General features: G+C 45.6%; 1 protein-coding gene and 1 pseudogene across 2 annotated transcripts in view; one reads left to right on the forward strand and one right to left on the reverse strand.

The window, feature by feature from the left end:
- AKAP12 (A-kinase anchoring protein 12) overlaps positions 1 to 18,621 on the forward strand; it is a 121,193-nt gene extending 102,572 nt beyond the window's left edge. For both annotated transcript variants that reach the window (XM_023206148.1, XM_023206149.1), the window contains 2 exons: positions 8,680 to 13,724; positions 15,799 to 18,621. In XM_023206148.1, coding sequence (XP_023061916.1) covers positions 8,680 to 13,712 — 5,033 coding nt within the window. In that variant the 3' untranslated portion in view covers positions 13,713 to 13,724; positions 15,799 to 18,621. The remainder of the gene's footprint in view (positions 1 to 8,679; positions 13,725 to 15,798) is intronic.
- LOC111538682 lies at positions 7,313 to 7,397 on the reverse strand (annotated as a pseudogene).

Here is an 18,621-nt window from a genome sequence, read left to right on the forward strand (position 1 = left end):
CTGTGTGCAGATGTTTTGTGTGGACATAAATTTTCAGCTCATTTGGGTGAATACCAAGGAGCATGATTGCCAGATCATATGGGAAGAGTATGTTCAGTATGAAAAGAAGCCGTAGACTGTCCTCCCAAGTGGCTGTCCATCTGCATTCTCACAGATGACTATTTTTGAAGTCCCAGTTGGAAGGAGCAGGTGAGCTCCACCTTCTATCCCGCAAGGCTCTGTAAGTGATGGCTTTGTAATGGGAACTTGACTGATACCCTCAATCTTGTGCTAATAGTCAAGAAGTTAAAGCTCTTTACAACCCAGCCAAACCCACAAGCAGGTTCCGCCATGCCTTGGCCATTGCCAGACAAAACCTCTTTGTGTTTTTGCTTGATTTTCATCCTTCTGTGACATTGATATTTCAGGCCAGGCTAGTTGTTTTGCAGAACGTCCTTCATTGCGGATTTGTCTGATTATTTCCTCGTGATTAGATGCCGTTAAACATTTTGATCAGCAGTGTTACAAAGATGAATTCTTGTCCTTCTGAGTGCCTCACATCAGGAAGCACGATGACATCTGTTCCATTATTCAGGATAAGTCTGATCCCTTGGTTAAAGTGGTGCCTGCCAGATTTCTCCATTGTCGAGGTCCTTTTTGTTTGTTTTCGTTTGTTTGTTTGTTTGTTTTGAGACAGTCTTGCCCTGTCTCCCAGGCTGGAATGCAGTGGCGCGATCTTGGCTCACTGCAACCTCCGCCTTCCCGGTGCAACCGATTCTTTTGCCTCAGCCTTCCGAGTAGCTGGGATTACAGACATGTGCCACCACGCCCGGCTAATTTGTTTGTATTTTTAGTAGAGATGGGGGGTTCACCATGTTGGCCAGGCTGGTCTCGAACTCCTGACCTCAAGTGATCTGCCCACCTCGGCCTCCCAAAGTGCTGGGATTACAGGTGTGAGCCACCGCGCCAGGCCTCCAGGCCCCCTTTTTTTTTTAAATTAAGTGTCAGGGATGTTCAGCGACGGCTTGGCAGTTGGTTAGCAGGATGGTTTTCGGCCTCAGCGGGCTTGGGTTTGAAGAGACCCCACTGGGGCGGTCCGCAGGATCACCAGGGGTTTCCTGGGAAGCCGACGGCTGGCGCCGGGCGCGAGGAGGCTGCGTCCTTTGTGACGTTCGCTGCAGGCTCCGGGGGCCCAGGCTTTCGCGAGCTACGGCAGCCGGCAGGGGCGCGCTGGGCCTCGCGGGCCGCTGTTGGGCTGCCCCTGCCGGCGGGCTGCGCGCGCCATGCCCTGGTGGAGTAAACTCTGCAGTGAGTAGCACGTGCCCCCCAGCGGCCGTTCGCCCCGCGGCGATGGCGGACACGGAATCCCGAGGGCCACCAACTGTCCCTTAGGACCGGCCTGAGATGGGTGTGTGGGTTTTCCAGCCTCCTTCCTTCCCGTCCCAGGCTTGGGAAAGCCTCTTTACTGGCCAAGGCGCGCAGGGACAGGTCGAGAAGGGCCTGCGCCCGTGGCATGCCAGCCCAGGCTGCAGAGCCGCCTGCTGCCCTTGATCTTGCCCCAGTCCCCCAGCCCCAGAAAGGCAAGGCCTTTCCGGGTCCCGTGACGCAGGTGCCAAAACGCTCTGCGACAGCAGCCTACAGGGAGATGTGAGGGAAACACTTTAACACAGGCGCAACCCCAGGGATGCCCCAGGGTGGGCCCCACTTCCTGCCACCCAGAGGACACCCCCCGGAAGATTCTGGCTTGAAAGGGGAGTCAGGGGGTTGGAGTGGACATGGCTGTGGCTGCGGTCACCTGGGGAGGTGGGCGGCAGGGCAGATCGAGGATGACCCAGGCCTCAAAAAGTCACCAGGATTTAGCAAAGTTGCCCTCACTGTGAGGCCTGAAGGCCAGCAGAGTGTGGGGGCGCAGAACAGAATGGAACAGGCCTCAGCACTTGGGCTGCACCATGGGGAGTGTGGAGCCGAGTGATGGGGCAGGCTGGGAAGTGCGGTCCATGATTCAATTCAGGTTCCAAGCCCGATCGCTTGTGTTTTGGGGTCAGGATCTCAACAGCACGGGTACACATATAGGTACCTGCCAGGCTAGGTAGGTTAGAAGACTATTCTCTAGGCCCTGGAGCCATTAGGAGTCGACAGCCTGGTGATGTGATAGAAGCGGTATTTTAGGAGGCCCTGCTTAGCAGGTACCTTGTATGGAGTGTGTAGATTGCCCCAGCACAGAGGGTACGTGGAAGCCGAAATGAGGGTGAAGCACAAAGCACGGAGGCATCAGAAGATTGTTCTGACAATTGTAGCTCTTAGGATTACTTAGGTCAAAAGAGACTGCAGACTAGTTGACCAGTTACAGCTTAACATTTTTATTTTTCTTTTTGAAATGGAGTCTCGCTCTGTCACCCAGGCTCCAGTGCAGTGGTGTGATCTCGGCTTACTGCAAGCCCCTCCTCCTAGGTTCACACCATTCTCCTGCCTCAGCCTCCCGAGTAACTGGGGCTACAGGCGCCCACCACCATGCCTGGCTAATTTTTTTTTTTTTTTTGTACTTTTAGTAGAGTTGGGGTTTCACCATGTTAGCCAGGATGTTCTCGATCTCCTGACCTCGTGATCCACCCACCTCAGCCTCCCAAAGTGCTGGGATTACAGGCGTGAGCCACCATGCCCTGCCTACAACTTAAAATTTTTCTATATGCGATTTATTATGTGTTCATCTCATAACTCACTTACTCTATATAAAGAGAACATCTGATTATTGTTAAGCTATACTGAACTATCAGTAGCTGTTCAGTAACAGCTACCTTAGATACCATGGCAGTCACCCAGGCTGGAGTGCGGTAGTGTGATCTCAGCTCACTGCAACCTCCACCTCCCAGGTTCAAGTGATTCTCCTGCCTCAGTCTCCCAAGTAGCTGAGACTACAGGCATGTGCCACCATGCACAGCTAATTTTTGTATTTTTAGTAGAGATGGGGTTTCACCACTTTGACCAGCATGGTCTCGAATTCCTGACCTCAAGTGAACCGCCTGCTTCGGCCTCCCAAAATGCTGGGATTACAGGTGTGAGCCATAGCGCCCGGCCCAATAGCTGTTTTGTTCTGCCTGCTGGCAGCTGGTTCATGAACCTTTATCTCCCTAGTTTTGACTATAAACATTTCGGCCCTTTCAGAATGAAACAGAAGTGTTTACAATGGAAACATAGATTTAAGAGTGGAGGGAAAATAGTGAGGGGGAAATGGTTGTGTGACACCAGCTTTCTACTCCTATGTTAGCAACATGTCTCTGCATTTTGTGAATCCAGGGAGGTTGATGAATATTTGTTTTTAATGACATGCTTGCTGGCAGGACATGTAATTTCTGTTTGTATTCTGTACTAGTGAAATCATACTAGAATAGAGTTTGTTTTTGGAATTTTTCTTTTTTCTCTAGTATATTTCCAATTATTTTATCCAACTTTTTCAAAAGGAAAGTCGCATCTCTTAAATTGCATTAGAAGTGTTTGCAAAAAGTTCTTTTGTGACTGCCAGGCACAGTGGCCCACGCCTATAATCACAGCACTTTGGGAGGCTAAGGCAGGCGGATCACCTGAGGTCGGGAGTTTGAAACCAGCCTGGCCAGCATGGTGAAACCTCGTCTGTACTAAAAATACAAAAATTAGCCGAGTGTGGTGGCAGTGCCTGTAATCCCAGCTACTTGGGAGGCTGAGGGAGGAGAATCGCTTGAACCCAGGAGGCAGAGGTTGCAGTGAACTGAGATCATGCCACTGCACTCCAGTGTGGGTGACAGAGCGAAGACTCTGGCTCAAAAAAAGAAAAAAAAAAAAAGAAAGAAATAGTTCATGGAAATACTGTTAAAGAAACTTTTGGATTTAACTATAAACACGTTCATCACAATGTCGGTTTATAATAGGAACAAATAGAAACTTAAAGCATTTTCTTATTTCAGAATACATGCTTTAAAAAATAATGGGAAGAGTATATATATATCTAAAATGTAGAAGAAGTTTAAATCGTAGATGTCTGGACTTTTCTTTCTCTTTGAGTATTTGCTTCAAAGTTTAGTATCAGTGTTTAATTTTTCCTTATTGTTTGTTAAGTCTAATGTTGGTCACAAATGTGTGTTTTATAAAGGGAAAAGGGAAATCCTTTAGGAACTGTGCCTTGGATCAAAATAATGAGATTCTTGGGTTTTTCGTGAAACCTTCTTCGCTATCTGAAATGTTTAGTTCTCAGGGGTAAAACTAAAAGTTTTTGTTTTTAATGCTACCTTAGATACTGATGGCAGAAAAAATGAGCCTTGCTGATTATCAAAGCTATTACAGATAGTGAGTCTGTGGCATCACCACTGAAGCAAAGGCCCTGATTGAGTATCTGAAGAATAAGAGGCCCAGATAACCTATTCAACTATGAATATCCAAAAATCTGGCAATGTTTGAAAAGAAAAAAAGAACTTTAGCTTAACTTAGAGAATAACAAGGTACAAGGACAAAAAAAAAAAAACCTCTATGTCACACTCTTGCCCTGACTTGGTTGGGCACTTTAGGCAGTTTTGTCATTGTTGCTGTTGTTTCTGTCTGTTTGTTTTTTTAGTGAGTCTGGCTCTGTCACCCAGGCTGGAGTGCAATGGCGCAATCTTGGCTCACTGCAACCTCCGCCTCCTGGGTTCAAGCGATTCTCCTGCCTCAGCCTCCCGAGTAGCTAGGACTACAGGTGCCCGCCACTACGCCTGGCTAGTTTTTGTATTTTTAGTAGAGACGGGGTTTCACCATGTTGGCCAGTCTGCTCTCAAACTCCTGACCTCAAATGATCTACCTGCCTCGACCTCCCAAAGTGCTGGCATTACAGGCATGAGCCACTGCGCCCGGCCTAGTTTTTCACTTAACTTTCTGGGGTTCGGTTTCAAAATAAAACCAAATAAGTAGTACGATGGAAATTTGTTGACATAGATTTGTAGTATTTCATAAATATGAAAATGAATTGTTTTCAGAGTAATCAGATTATATAAGTGGAATGAGTGGCCGGGCGCGGTGGCTCAAGCCTGTAATCCCAGCACTTTGGGAGGCCGAGACGGGTGGATCACGAGGTCAGGAGATCGAGACCATCCTGGCTAACACGGTGAAACCCCGTCTCTACTAAAAAATACAAAAAAAAACTAGCTGGGCGAGGTGGCGGGCACCTGTAGTCCCAGCTACTCGGGAGGCTGAGGCAGGAGAATGGAGTAAACCCGGGAGGCGGAGCTTGCAGTGAGCTGAGATCCGGCCACTGTACTCCAGCCTGGGCGACAGAGCGAGACTCCGTCTCAAAAAAAAAAAATAAGTGGAATGAATGTATGGATTTTGGGAAGCATTCTATATTTCTACATATTTCTGCATTTCAAGTATTTATTGCTGTGTTCTAAGTCCTGGTGTGTGTACTAGTCATAATTTTTTTTTTGGAGGCAGGGACAGTATCTTGCTCTGTCCCCCAGGCTGGAGTACAGTGGTGTGATCTCGGCTCACTGCAACTTCCGCCTCCCAGGTTCACACCATTCTCCTGCCTCAGCCTCCCGAGTAGCTGGGACTACAGGCGCCCGCTACCATGCCCGGCTAATTTTTTGTATTTTTAGTAGAGACGGGGTTTCACCGTGTTAGCCAGGATGGTCTCAATCTCCTGACGTCGTGACCCGCCTGCCTCGGCCTCCCAAAGTGCTGGGATTACAGGCGTGAGCCACCGCGCCCGGCTCGTTATAATTATTAACCTTCAATTTGTGCTTAAAACATTAAGTATATTTTTGCAGTTTTTGTTAAGATTTTTTTGGTGTCCATTTTAATTGACCTTTTTGTTTAGTACAGAAATCGATATATGTCCTATGTAGAAAATTAGAAGCTGGGCACAGTGGCTCACACCTGTAATCCCAGCACTTTGGGAGGCTGAAGCGGGCGGATCACCTGAGGCCAGGAGTTTGAGACCAGCGTGGCCAAACATAGTGAAACCCCATCTCTACTAAAAATACAAACATTAGTCAGGTGTGGTGGCACATGCCAGTAGTCCCAGCTACTCGGGAGGCTGAGGCAGGAGAATTGCGTGAACCCAGGAGGCAGAGGTTGCAGTGAGCCCAGATCACATCGCTGCAGCCTGGGCGACAGAGTGAGACTCTGTCTAAAAAAAAATGAAAGAAAAAAGAAAATTAAGACAAGCAAAACTAAAATAAATGACATTCGCATCCCCCAGAGATCATATGTGAAAGATGTGTGTGTTTATGTATGTGTGTGTGTGTGTGTGTGTGTGTGTGTGTGACAGAGAGAGAGAAATGAGAGACAGTTGTTTTTAAGCCAGAATGAGGTCATTGTATATACTGTTTGGTAACCTGCTTTCTGCAGTCAAATCTCTCTACCCTTTTATTTCAATGAAAATTCATCTGATCTAATCCCAAATCTCATACTCGGTATTTCTCAAGAAGACCCAAAAATGTCCTTTAGCTGTCTTTCCCTAATGAATATCCAATTCAGGATCATGCCAGGCACCTCTGGTTATTGTGTTCCTTAAATCTCTTAATTTAACACAATATACCTCCCCTCTACTTCCCCCAATTAAATTACATTGACTTGACTTTTCCCCTCAATGATTTTAAAATTACAAACCCAGAAAAATATAGTAAATACTTATGTACATTTGACCTAATTCACCATTTATGGAAAGCTACATCATCCGCCCCACCCCCCACCAACCTATTTGAAAATTACTTGCAGACAATCCTTTTGTGTTTCTGCTGGATTTTCATTCTTCTGTGACACTGACATTTCAGGCCAGGCTAGTTGTTTTGCAGAACGTCCTTCATTGTGGATTTGTCTGGTTGTGTCGTTGTGATTAGATGCCGTTCAACCTTTTGGTCAGGATGCCACATAGAGAAATTCTTGGCCTTCTTAGTGCCTCACACCAGGAAGCACAATGACATCTGTCCCGTTACTGAGGATGTTAAATGTGATCACTTGGTTAAGGTGGTGCCTGCAGACTTCTCCATTGTCAAGGTCATTTTTTTGAAATTAAGTAATCTGTATGTTGGTACTCTGAATGTATGTTTCCTGACCCGATGGTTTTAGCAATTCATGATCCTTGACTGAATGAGTTATTAAAATGGTGTCTGTAAATTATAATTTTCTAAATCTAAAATTCTAACAATAATGACTTGGAGGATCAAAGTGGAAGTTATATCTATATTTATTGACATTTTTTTTTTCGTTAAAGAAGTGCTCCCTTTTCCTCATTTACCTTTTTTAGTATCACTCTTGATTCATGGATTCTTTTTTTATTCAATGTGTTTTAACCCATCAGTGTCATTATTCTCTTTCTTTTTCTTTTTCACGTCAGACAAGTAATGTGCCATCGTGGTAACAATGCACACATTGCAATGAACACCTAATCGTCACTCTCATAAACTACAAAGGATCCATTATTCTTTTCTATGCTTCAAAGTTTGGACATTGGGAGCCCCGTCAAGCCAGTTCTTGTGTCCTTTCGACACCTCCATCAGCTTTTGAGCACAACAAAATATTCTTCATACGTCCTCTGACCCAGCCTGTAGTTTCTCTAAAGAGCTCTGCTCCCTTTTGGGGACCTGTTGAGGTCGAACTTAGTTACCACATAGAATGTCCCCTTCTTTAGATTGGTGTAGATACTTGTTTGTTCTTTCGCTTGTTCTTGAAACCCTATATTTCCTATTAAGTGGGAAGTTATATCTAAAACTTGATGGAGTCTTCTTTAAAATATGGGTGTGATGTGGGATTCCATCTTACGTTTCTACAGAAGATACAGTATGGTTGACTCACTCTTAGGGGTACCGTGGCTACTTATGTGGAACTAATTTTTTGATAATTAAGTTTGTCAACTTTCTCTTTAACAGGCAACAGAAAGAGCCGATAATTCTCTTTGAACCTGAATTTTTAAAGGTCACTGGAAAGAAGTAGACATTAATCTATTAAGATTTACAAATCTCTGTAAGATCTCACTTTATCCTTGAATTACCTGGCATTAAAGAAAGTATTAATTGGTTATGTATTAAAAATATTTAATTTTCGCAGGGCGCTGTGGCTCGCGCCTGTAATCCCAGCACTTTGGGAGGCCAAGGTGGCCGGATCACTTGAAGTCAGGAGCTTGAGACCAGCCTGGCCAACATGGTGAAACCCTGCCTCTACTAAAAATACAAAAATCAGCCAGGCATGGTGAAAGACGCCTGTAATCCCAGCTACTCGGGAGGCTAAGGCAGGAGAATCACTTTAACCTGGGGCGGAGGTTGCAGTGAGCCGAGATCACACCACTGCACTCCAGCCTGGGTGACAGAGCGAGATTCTGTCTCAAAAAAAAAAAAAATTAATTTTCTTAGTCTGGGCACTGTAGCTCATACCTGTAATCCCAACGCTTTGAGAAGCTGAGGCAGGAGGATCACTCAAGCCCAGCAGTTGGAGACCAGCCTGGACGACATAGTGAGATCTCCTCTGTACAGAAAATAAAAAACTTAGCTGGACGTGGTGGCATGTGCCTGTAGTCGTAGCTACTCAGGGACACTGAGGTGGGAGGATTCCTTGAGCCTAGGGGGTTGAGGCTGCAGTGAGCCAAGACCACACCGCTGCACTCCAGCTGGGGCAAGAGAGTGAGGCCCTGTCTGAGAAAAACAATTTTCTCGAATTGTAATCACCTTTTCTCTTCTCCCCACCCCCCCTTTTTGTTAATAGTTGGACAGAGAGACTCTGAAGATGTGAGCGAAAGAGACTCCGATAAGGAGATGGCTGCTAAATCAGCGGTTGTTCAAGACGTCACAGAAGATGGGCAGGAGGAGACACCTGAAATAATCGAACAGATTCCTTCTTCAGAAAGCAATTTAGAAGAGCTAACACAACCCACTGAGTCCCAGGCTAATGATATTGGATTTAAGAAGGTGTTTAAGTTTGTTGGCTTTAAATTCACTGTGAAAAAGGATAAAACAGAGAAACCTGACACTGTCCAACTACTCACTGTGAAAAAAGATGAAGGAGAAGGAGCAGCAGGGGCTGGCGACCACCAGGACCCCAGCCTTGGGGCTGGAGAAGCAGCATCCAAAGAAAGCGAACTCAAACAATCTACAGAGAAACCCGAAGAGACCCTGAAGCACGAGCAAAGCCACGTGGAAATTTCTCCTCCAGCCGAATCTAGCCAAGCAATGGTGGAGGAATGCAAAGAGGAAGGAGAAGAGAAACAAGAAAAAGAACCCAGCAAGTCTGCAGAATCTCCAACTAGTCCCGTGACCAGTGACACGGGATCGACCTTCAAAAAATTCTTCACTCAAGGTTGGGCTGGCTGGCGAAAAAAGACCAGTTTCAGGAAGCCAAAGGAGGATGAAGTGGAAGCTTCAGAGAAGAAAAAGGAACAAGAGCCAGAAAAAGTTGACACAGAAGAAAACGGAAAGGCAGAGGCCGACTCCGAGAAACTGACTGCCTCCGAGCAAGCCCACCCACAGGAGCCAGCGGAAAGTGCCCACGAGCCCCGGTTATCAGCTGAATATGAGAAAGTCGAGCTGCCCTCGGAGGAGCAAGTCAGTGGCTCGCAGGGACCTTCTGAAGAGAAACCTGCTCCATTGGCGACAGAAGTGTTTGATGAGAAAATAGAAGTCCACCAAGAAGAGGTTGTAGCCGAAGTGCACGTCAGCACCGTGGAGGAGAGAACTGAGCAGAAAATGGAGGTGGAAGAAACAGCAGGGTCTGTGCCAGCTGAAGAATTGGTTGAAATGAATGCAGAACCTCAGGAAGCCGAACCTGCCAAGGAGCTGGTGAAGCTCAAAGAAACGTGTGTTTCCGGAGAGGACCCTACACAGGGAGCTGACCTCAGTCCTGATGAGAAGGTGCTGTCAAAACCCGCCGAAGGCGTTGTGAGTGAGGTGGAAATGCTGTCATCACAGGAGAGAACGAAGGTGCAGGGAAGTCCACTAAAGAAGCTTTTTACCAGCACTGGCTTAAAAAAGCTTTCTGGAAAGAAACAGAAAGGGAAAAGAGGAGGAGGAGATGAGGAATCAGGGGAGCACACTCAGGTTCCAGCCGATTCTCCGGACAGCCACGAGGAGCAAAAAGGCGAGAGCTCTGCCTCCTCCCCAGAGGAGCCCGAGGAGATCACGTGTCTGGAGAAGGGCTTAGCTGAGGTGCAGCAGGATGGGGAAGCTGAAGAAGGAGCTACTTCCGATGGAGAGAAAAAAAGAGAAGGTGTCACTCCCTGGGCATCGTTCAAAAAGATGGTGACGCCCAAGAAGCGTGTTAGACGGCCTTCGGAAAGTGATAAAGAAGATGAGCTGGACAAGGTCAAGAGCGCCACCTTGTCTTCCACCGAGAGCGCAGCCTCTGAAATGCAAGAAGAAATGAAAGGGAGCGTGGAAGAGCCAAAGCCGGAAGAACCGAAGCGCAAGGTGGATACCTCAGTATCTTGGGAAGCTTTAATTTGTGTGGGATCATCCAAGAAAAGAGCAAGGAAAGGCTCCTCTTCTGATGAGGAAGGGGGACCAAAAACAATGGGAGGAGACAACCAGAAAGCTGATGAGGCCGGAAAAGACAAAGAGACGGGAACAGACGGGATCCTTGCTGGTTCCCAAGAACATGATCCAGGGCAGGGAAGTTCCTCCCCTGAGCAAGCTGGAAGCCCTACCGAAGGGGAAGGCGTTTCCACCTGGGAGTCATTTAAAAGGTTAGTCACACCAAGAAAAAAATCAAAGTCCAAGCTGGAAGAGAAGAGCGAAGACTCCATAGCTGGGTCCGGTGTAGAACATTCCACTCCAGATGCTGAACCCGGGAAAGAAGAATCTTGGGTCTCAATCAAGAAGTTTATTCCTGGACGAAGGAAGAAAAGGCCAGATGGGAAACAAGAACAAGCCCCTGTTGAAGACGCAGGGCCAGCAGGGGCCAACGAAGATGACTCTGATGTCCCGGCTGTGGTCCCTCTTTCTGAGTACGATGCTGTAGAAAGGGAGAAAATGGAGGCGCAGCAAGCCCAAAAGAGCGCAGAGCAGCCTGAGCAGAAGGCAGCCGCTGAGGTGTCCAAGGAGCTCAGCGAGAGTCAGGGTCATACAATGGCGGCGGCTGTCGTTGACGGGATAAGGGCAGCTACCATTATTGAAGAAAGGTCTCCTTCTTGGATATCTGCTTCAGTGACGGAACCTCTTGAACAAGGAGAAGCTGAAGCCACACCGTTAACTGGGGAGGTACTGGAAAGAGAAGTAATTGCAGAAGAAGAAACCCCCATGGTTACCGAACCTCTGCCAGAGAACAGAGAGACCCGGGGCGACTCAGTCATTAGCGAGGCGGAATTGACCCCCGAAGCTGTGACAGCTGCAGAAACTGCAGGGCCACTGGGTGCCGAAGAAGGAACCGAAGCATCTGCTGCTGAAGAGACCACAGAAATGGTGTCAGCAGTCTCCCAGTTAACAGACTCCCCAGACACCACGGAGGAGGCCACTCCGGTGCAGGAGGTGGAAGGTGGCATACCTGACATAGAAGAGCAAGAGAGGAGGACTCAAGAGGTCCTCCTGGCAGTGGCAGAAAAAGTGAAAGAGGAATCCCTGCTGCCTGGCACCAGTGGGTCAGAAGATGCACTTCAGCCTGTGCAGAGAGCAGAGGCAGAAGGACCAGAAGAGGATGCTGAAGCGCCAGGTCTGAAGAAAGAGATGGATGTAGTGTTGAAAGTAGATGCTCAGGAGGCAAAAACTGAGCCTTTTACACAAGGGAAGGTGATGGGGCAGACCACCCCAGAAAGCTTTGAAAAAGCTCCTCAAGTCACAGAGAGCACAGAGTCCAGTGAGCTTGTAACCACTTGCCAAGCCGAAACCTTAGGTGGGGTAAAATCACAGGAGATGGTGATCGAACAGGCTATCCCCCCTGACTCGGCGGAAACCCCTACAGACAGTGAGACCGATGGAAGCACCCCCGTAGCAGACTTTGACACGCCAGGCACAACCCAGAAAGACAAGACTGTGGAAATCCATGAGGAGAATGAGGTCGCATCTGGTACCCAGTCAGGGGGCACAGAAGCAGAGGCAGTTCCTGCACAGAAAGAGAGGCCTCCAGCACCTTCCAGTTTTGTGTTCCAGGAAGAAACTAAAGAACAATCAAAGATGGAAGACACTCTACAGCATACAGATAAAGGGGTGTCGGTGGAAACTCTACCCATTCTGTCAAAAACTGAGGGGACTCAAGAGGCTGGCCAGTTTGCTGATGAGAAAACCGAAGACGTACCATTTGTCGAAGGACTTGAGGGGTCTGTAGACACAGCCATAACAGTCAGTCAGGAAAAGGTCACTGAAGTTGCCCTTAAAGCTGAAGGGACAGAAGAAGCTGAATGTAAAAAGGATGATGCCCTTGAACTGCAGAGTCACTCTCAGTCCGCTCCATCCCCCGTGGAGAGAGAGATGGTAATTCAAGTCGAAAGGGAGAAAACGGAAGCAGAGTCGACCCATGTGAATGAAGAGAAACTTGAACACGAAACAGCTGTTACCGTATCTGAAGAGGTCAGTAAGCAACTCCTCCAGACAGTGAATGTGCCCATCATAGATGGGGCAAAGGAAGTCAGCAGTTTGGAAGGAAGCCCTCCTCCCTGCCGAGGTCAAGAGGAGGCAGCATGCGCCAAAATTCAAGTTCAGAGCTCTGAGGCATCATTCACTCTAACAGCTGCTGCAGAGGAGGAAAAGGTCTTAGGAGAAACTGTCAACATTTTAGAAACAGGTGAAACGTTGGAGCCTACAGGTGCACATTTAGTTCTGGAAGAGAAATGCTCTGAAAAAAATGAAGATTTTGCCGCTCATCCAGGGGAAGATGCCGTGCCCACAGGGCCCAAGTGTCAGGCAAAATTGACACCAGTGATAGTATCTGCGACTACTGAAAAAGGCTTAAGTTCCGACCTGGAAGGAGAGAAAACCACATCACTGGAGTGGAAGTCAGATGAAGTCAATGAGCAGGTTGCTTGCCAGGAGGTCAAAGTGAGTGTAGCAATTGAGGAGGATTTAGAGCCTGAAAATGGGATTTTGGAACTTGAGACCAAAAGCAGTAAACTTGTCCAAAACATCATTCAGACAGCCGTTGACCAGTTTGTACGTACAGAAGAAACAGCCACCGAAATGTTGACGTCTGAGTTACAGACACAAGCTCACATGATAAAAGCTGACAACCAGGACACTGGGCAGGAAGTAGAGAAAGAAGGAGAGGAACCTCAGGCCTCTGCACAGGAGGAAACACAAATTGCTTCAGCCAAAGAGGAGTCAGAGTCAACCGCAGTGGGACAAGCACATTCTGATATTTCCAAAGATACGAGTGAAGCCTCAGAGAAGACCATGACTGTTGAGGTAGAAGATTCCACTGTAAATGATCAGCAGCTGGAAGAGGTCGTCCTCCCATCCGAGCAAGAGGGAGATGGAGCTGGAACAAAGTCTATGCCAGAAGATGATGGTCATGCCTTGTTAGTGGAAAGAATAGAGAAGTCACTAGTTGAACCAAAAGAAGATGAAAAAGGTGATGATGTCGATGACCCTGAAAACCAGAACTCAGCCCTGGTTGATACTGATGCCTCAGAAGGCTTAACCAAAGAGTCCCCAGATACAAATGGACCAAAACAAAAAGAGAAGGAAGATGCCCAGGAAGTAGAATTTCAGGAAGGAAAAGTGCACAGTGAATCAGATACAGCGATCACAACCCAAGCACAGGAGGAGTTACAGAAACGAGAGAGAGAATCTGCAAAGTCAGAACTTACAGAATCTTAAAACATCATGCAGGTAAGCTTCGTTTTCTTCTAAGATAATTTTTCTCTTTTATGCCAATAGATGGCAAATTTGTCATATAAGGAATCGGGAGCAAATAATTACGCCTTCATGTAGAACCTTCAGTTGAGGAAAATAACTATCAACTAGATTCAAAGATATAGGATAGTTTCATAGTTTTTGGTCATTGAAATGCCATTTAGTCTTATCAATATTATGAAAAGAATGGCCTCATTTTACCCCCTAATGTGACTGCTTTAGAAGAAAGTAAAAGGGCACGTGTGTGTGCACATGTGCGTGTTTGACCCAAAGGCATAAGAAATACATTGTGTTCACTCAACTAACTTGTTGAATTTTTTAAAAAATAACTAATGCCCCAATAACTGGGCGTGGTGGCTCATGCCTGTAATCCCAGCACTTTGGGAGGCTGAGGCGGGTGGATCACCTGAGGTCAGGAGTTCGAGACCAGCCTGGCCAACATGGTGAAAACTCATCTCTACTAAAAATATAAAAATTAGCTGGGCGTGGTGGCTGGTGCCTGTAATCCCAGCTACTTGGGAGGCTGAGGCAGGAGAATTGCTTGAACTTGGGAGGCAGAGGTTGCGATGAGCCGAGATAGGACCACTGCACTCCAGCCTGGGCAACAGAGTGAGACCCCCATCTAAAAACAAAAACAAAAACAAAAAAACTAGTGCCCCAAAATGAGTTAATATTAAACTGCCAAAAAAAATGGATTTTTTCCCCTAGCGGTAGTAACAAGTATTTTTAAAAATTTTCCAGTGCATATAATGACCAACCCTCACTGTGTTTGTTACTTGTAGCCACAAGTTTTGTGGCAGTGTAACATAATATAATACCCTCCCCAGCTTTGTTTTTTTTTGTTGTTGTTGTTGTTTTGTATTGTTTTGTTTTATTTTGGAGACAGAGCCTCACTCTGTCACCCAGGCTGGAGTGCAGTGGCGTGATCTCGGCTCACTGCAAGCCCCGCCTCCTGTTCACGCCATTTTCCTGCTTCAGCCTGTAGTACCTGGGACTACAGGCGCCCGCCACCACACCCGGCTAATTTTTTTGTATTTTTAGTAGAGAGAGGTTTTCACCGTGTTAGCCAGGAGGTCTCAATCTCCTGACCTCGTGATCCGCCCACCTCGGCCTCCCAAAGTGCTGGGATTACAGGCGTGAGCCACCGCGCCCGGCCCTATCTTTGTTTTGTTTTTTGAGAGAGCCTTGCTGTGTCACCCAGGCTGGAATGCAGTGGCGCAATCATGAAATGCTGCAGCCTTGACCTCCTGCGCTAAAGCAAATCGCCTGCCTCTGCCTCTGTCTCCTGAGTAGCTGCTGGGACCACAGGCGCATACCACTACTCCCGGCTAATTGTTAAATTTTTTGTAGAGACAGGGATCTTGCTATGTTGCCAGGCTGGTCTCAAACTCCTGGCCTCAAGAAATCCTTCTGCCTCCGCCTCCCAAAGTGCTAGGATTACAGTCGTGAGTCGCTGTGCCCAACCCATCTTCGTTTTGTTTTGTTTTGTTTTTGAGACAGAGTCTCACTCTGTCGCCCGGGCCAGAGTGCAGTGGCGCAGTCTCGGCTCACTGCAACCTCAGTCTTCCAGGTTCAAGCAATCTTCCTGCCTCAGCCTCCTGAGTAGCTGGGATTACAGACACGCGCCACCATGTCCAACTTATTTTTGTATTTTTAGTAGAGACGAGTTTCCCCCAGGATGGTCTCGAACTCCTGACCTCAAGTGATCTGCCCGCCTCAGCCTTCCAAAGTGCTGGGATTACAGGCATGAGTCACCACACCCAGCCCTATCTTTGTTTATTGTTTGTTTGTTTGTTTTTGTATTTTAGTAGGGATGGGGTTTCACCATGTTGGCCAGGATGGTCTCAATCTCTTCACCTCATGATCCACCCGCCTCGCCTCCCAAAGTGCTGGGATTACAGGCATGAGCCACCTGGCGCCTGGCCCCATCTTTGTTTCTTTAATGTAGTTAAACTATGGTATTATTAGGTCACTTTGACAACTATCCTGTTGTTAATAAATGAGAGAGAAAAAGGAGATTTTATTCACGCTGATTCTCCTCCTCCTACAGTTAAACTCATTGTCTATTTGGAAGACCAGAATGTGAAGACAAGTAGTAGAAGAAAATGAACGCTGCTGCTGAGACTGAAGACCAGTATTTCAGAACTTTGAGAATTGGAGAGCAGGCACATCAACTGATGTCATTTCTAGAGAGCCCCTGACAATCCTGAGGCTTCATCAGGAGCTAGAGCCATTTAACATTTCCTCTTCCCAAGGCCAACCTACTATTTTCCCTTGATAACCATATAAATTCTGATTTACGGTCCTAAATTCTTAGCCTGGAACTGGAGTTGGCAATACCTAGTTCTACTTCTCAAACTGGAGTGTCATTCTTTATGTATTTATATGTATGTTTTAAGTAATCCTCCTCCTGTATCTATTGTATATTTTTTTCTTAATGTTTAAGGAAATGTGCAGGATACTACATGCTTTTTGTGTCACACAGTATATGACGGGGCATGTGCCATAGTGCAGCCTTGGGGAGCTTTAAGCCTCAGTTATAACCCGCAAAAAACAGAGCTTCCTAGAAGTAACATTCCTGATCAAGGTACAATTCTTTAAAATTCACTAATGATTGAGGTCCACATTTAGTGACACTCTGAAATTGGTCACTTTCCTATTACGAACGGTGTGCTAAAACTAAAAAGCATTTTGAAACATACAGAATGTTCTATTGCCATTGGGAACTTTTTCTTTCTAACCCAGTGGAGGTTAGAGAGAAGTTATATTCTGGTAGCAAATTAACTTTACATCCTTTTTCCTACTTGTTATGGTTGTTTGGACCGATAAGTATGCTTAATCCTGAGGCAAAGTAGTGAAATGTTTTATATGTTATGAAGAAAAGAATTGTTGTAAGTTTTTGATTCTACTCTTATATACTGGACTGCATTCACACACAGCATGAAATAAGTCAGGTTCTTTACAAATGGTATTTTGATAGATACTGGATTGTGTTTGTGCCATATTTGTGCCATTCTTTTAAGAACAATGTTGCAACACATTGATTTGGATAAGTTGTGATTTGATGACTGATTTAAATAAAATATTTGCTTCACTTAGATTTGCTGGTTTTATTAGATACCAGGAAGCCTGGGATGTGTACCACATTAGAATGATGAAGATAATGATTGATGATAAGCTAGAACTTTCTGATGTAGTCATTACATGAAACCCCTTTTCACTGGTTTGAGTTGTGTGTTCAGAGGAAGCAATGGCAGAGATGCTTTTCCCGAAATAAACCAGTAGCTTTTCAGATTGACATTCTTGCTACAATTCTACCATCTGGTAGTTCCTGAAAATGTCAGATTTTTTGTGTTAATATTTTTGGTTTCAAACAATAACAAATGTCTCTAGAAAGAAATTTTAAGAAGGCTTAATAGTAAAAATGCCTTTCCTGAAATACATCTTGGAAAATTTTTTAAATGTCAAAATGGTGAGTCATGCTCATACATTAAGGGTTTGTTTTTTGTTTGTTTGTTTGTTTGTTTTTGAGACGGAGTTTCACTTTTGTTGCCCAGGCTGGAGTGCAATGGCACAATCTCAGCTCACTGCAACCTCCACTTCCCGGGTTCCAGTGATTCTCCTGCCTCAGCCTGCATTAAGGGTTTTGTCAGACAATTTGTCACACAAAGAACAGTGTCACTTATCTACTCTTGACATGTAGAACTGGCCTGGCATATAGCTTTCTAGATTTTACTCAAACTTGGTACTGCAGTTTGAGAATTTGAATTTTGACTGCCGATTAGCTGGAAAGCCTAGTTTTAATGGAAAGAAAGTTTGCTTTTAAAACTGAAAGTAGTTTCTTTTATGCTAACAAATCTAACTTCATACGTAATTGGCCATATTAGTAAAACACCTCATGATAGCAGTGTATAGTCTTGTTTGTAGTTGGAAGTCATCTTTTAGGAGTTATTCTCAGATATATATAACAGCTACCCATGCATCATTATTAAAATCCCCAAATTCAAAGAACCTCTGAGATATATATATCCTCCTGGAGATATATATATATAATTTTTTTTGAGGGGGGGCAACTGAGATTTAAATCCAAGTGCTGGTGTCTAGTTCTGAACATCAACTAAAGAGTTTTGGAAATGACAGCAATTTATAACAAATTCATACTGCCTTCCTCTCTGGCAGGAAGACATTCTGTGCTGTTTTGAACAGATTAAAGATTTGTGTAGTTTGTGGGAAATTGATGTTTTTGTTTAAATTCCACCCGTGTTTGTCTTTTCCTACCACCTGTGGCCAGGTGCTCGCTGGCTGTCACAGTTGAGATTCCATGAGTAGCTGCTTCATGACTGCTTTTTGTACTATCTGGATGTGCCCAGAGTTACTTCTGTACAAGCTCTATATGTATGTCCATTGAGAACATTATTTTAACAAGAGGAACACCAACAGTAGCATGAAATACAATACTGTTTTATAATTCTAAAGCTGCTGTTAATTTATGAAGTACATAATCTAATGTAAACTGCAGAAGTCAGAGCAAGTGCCTACATTTTGTTATTTTTGGCATTACTACAGAGCCATGTACAATAGAAAGCAATGCAAGACTTGTAAACTCTCGCCACTTCTTGTAATATCAAATGTTCCCCCTCAGGTTATTTTGCTTATGGTACCCATGAGTTGCCTCTCTCTGTACATAGATAAATTGTTCCAATATTTTCCTTTGATGTTTGGAACTACAGATAGTCAAGGGCTGGAAATACTAGTTTTCAACATAAGCTTCCAGCTTAGCAATTACCTCTAGTCCAAGACAATATTTGATTCCTAGTTCTGTTTGGGGCAAATTTTCATTTATCTAAATAAAATGCAATGTAATTAAATGCCA

This window comes from Piliocolobus tephrosceles, chromosome 5 (genome assembly GCF_002776525.5).
Source record: "Piliocolobus tephrosceles isolate RC106 chromosome 5, ASM277652v3, whole genome shotgun sequence".
NCBI classification, from domain to species: Eukaryota; Metazoa; Chordata; class Mammalia; order Primates; family Cercopithecidae; genus Piliocolobus; species Piliocolobus tephrosceles.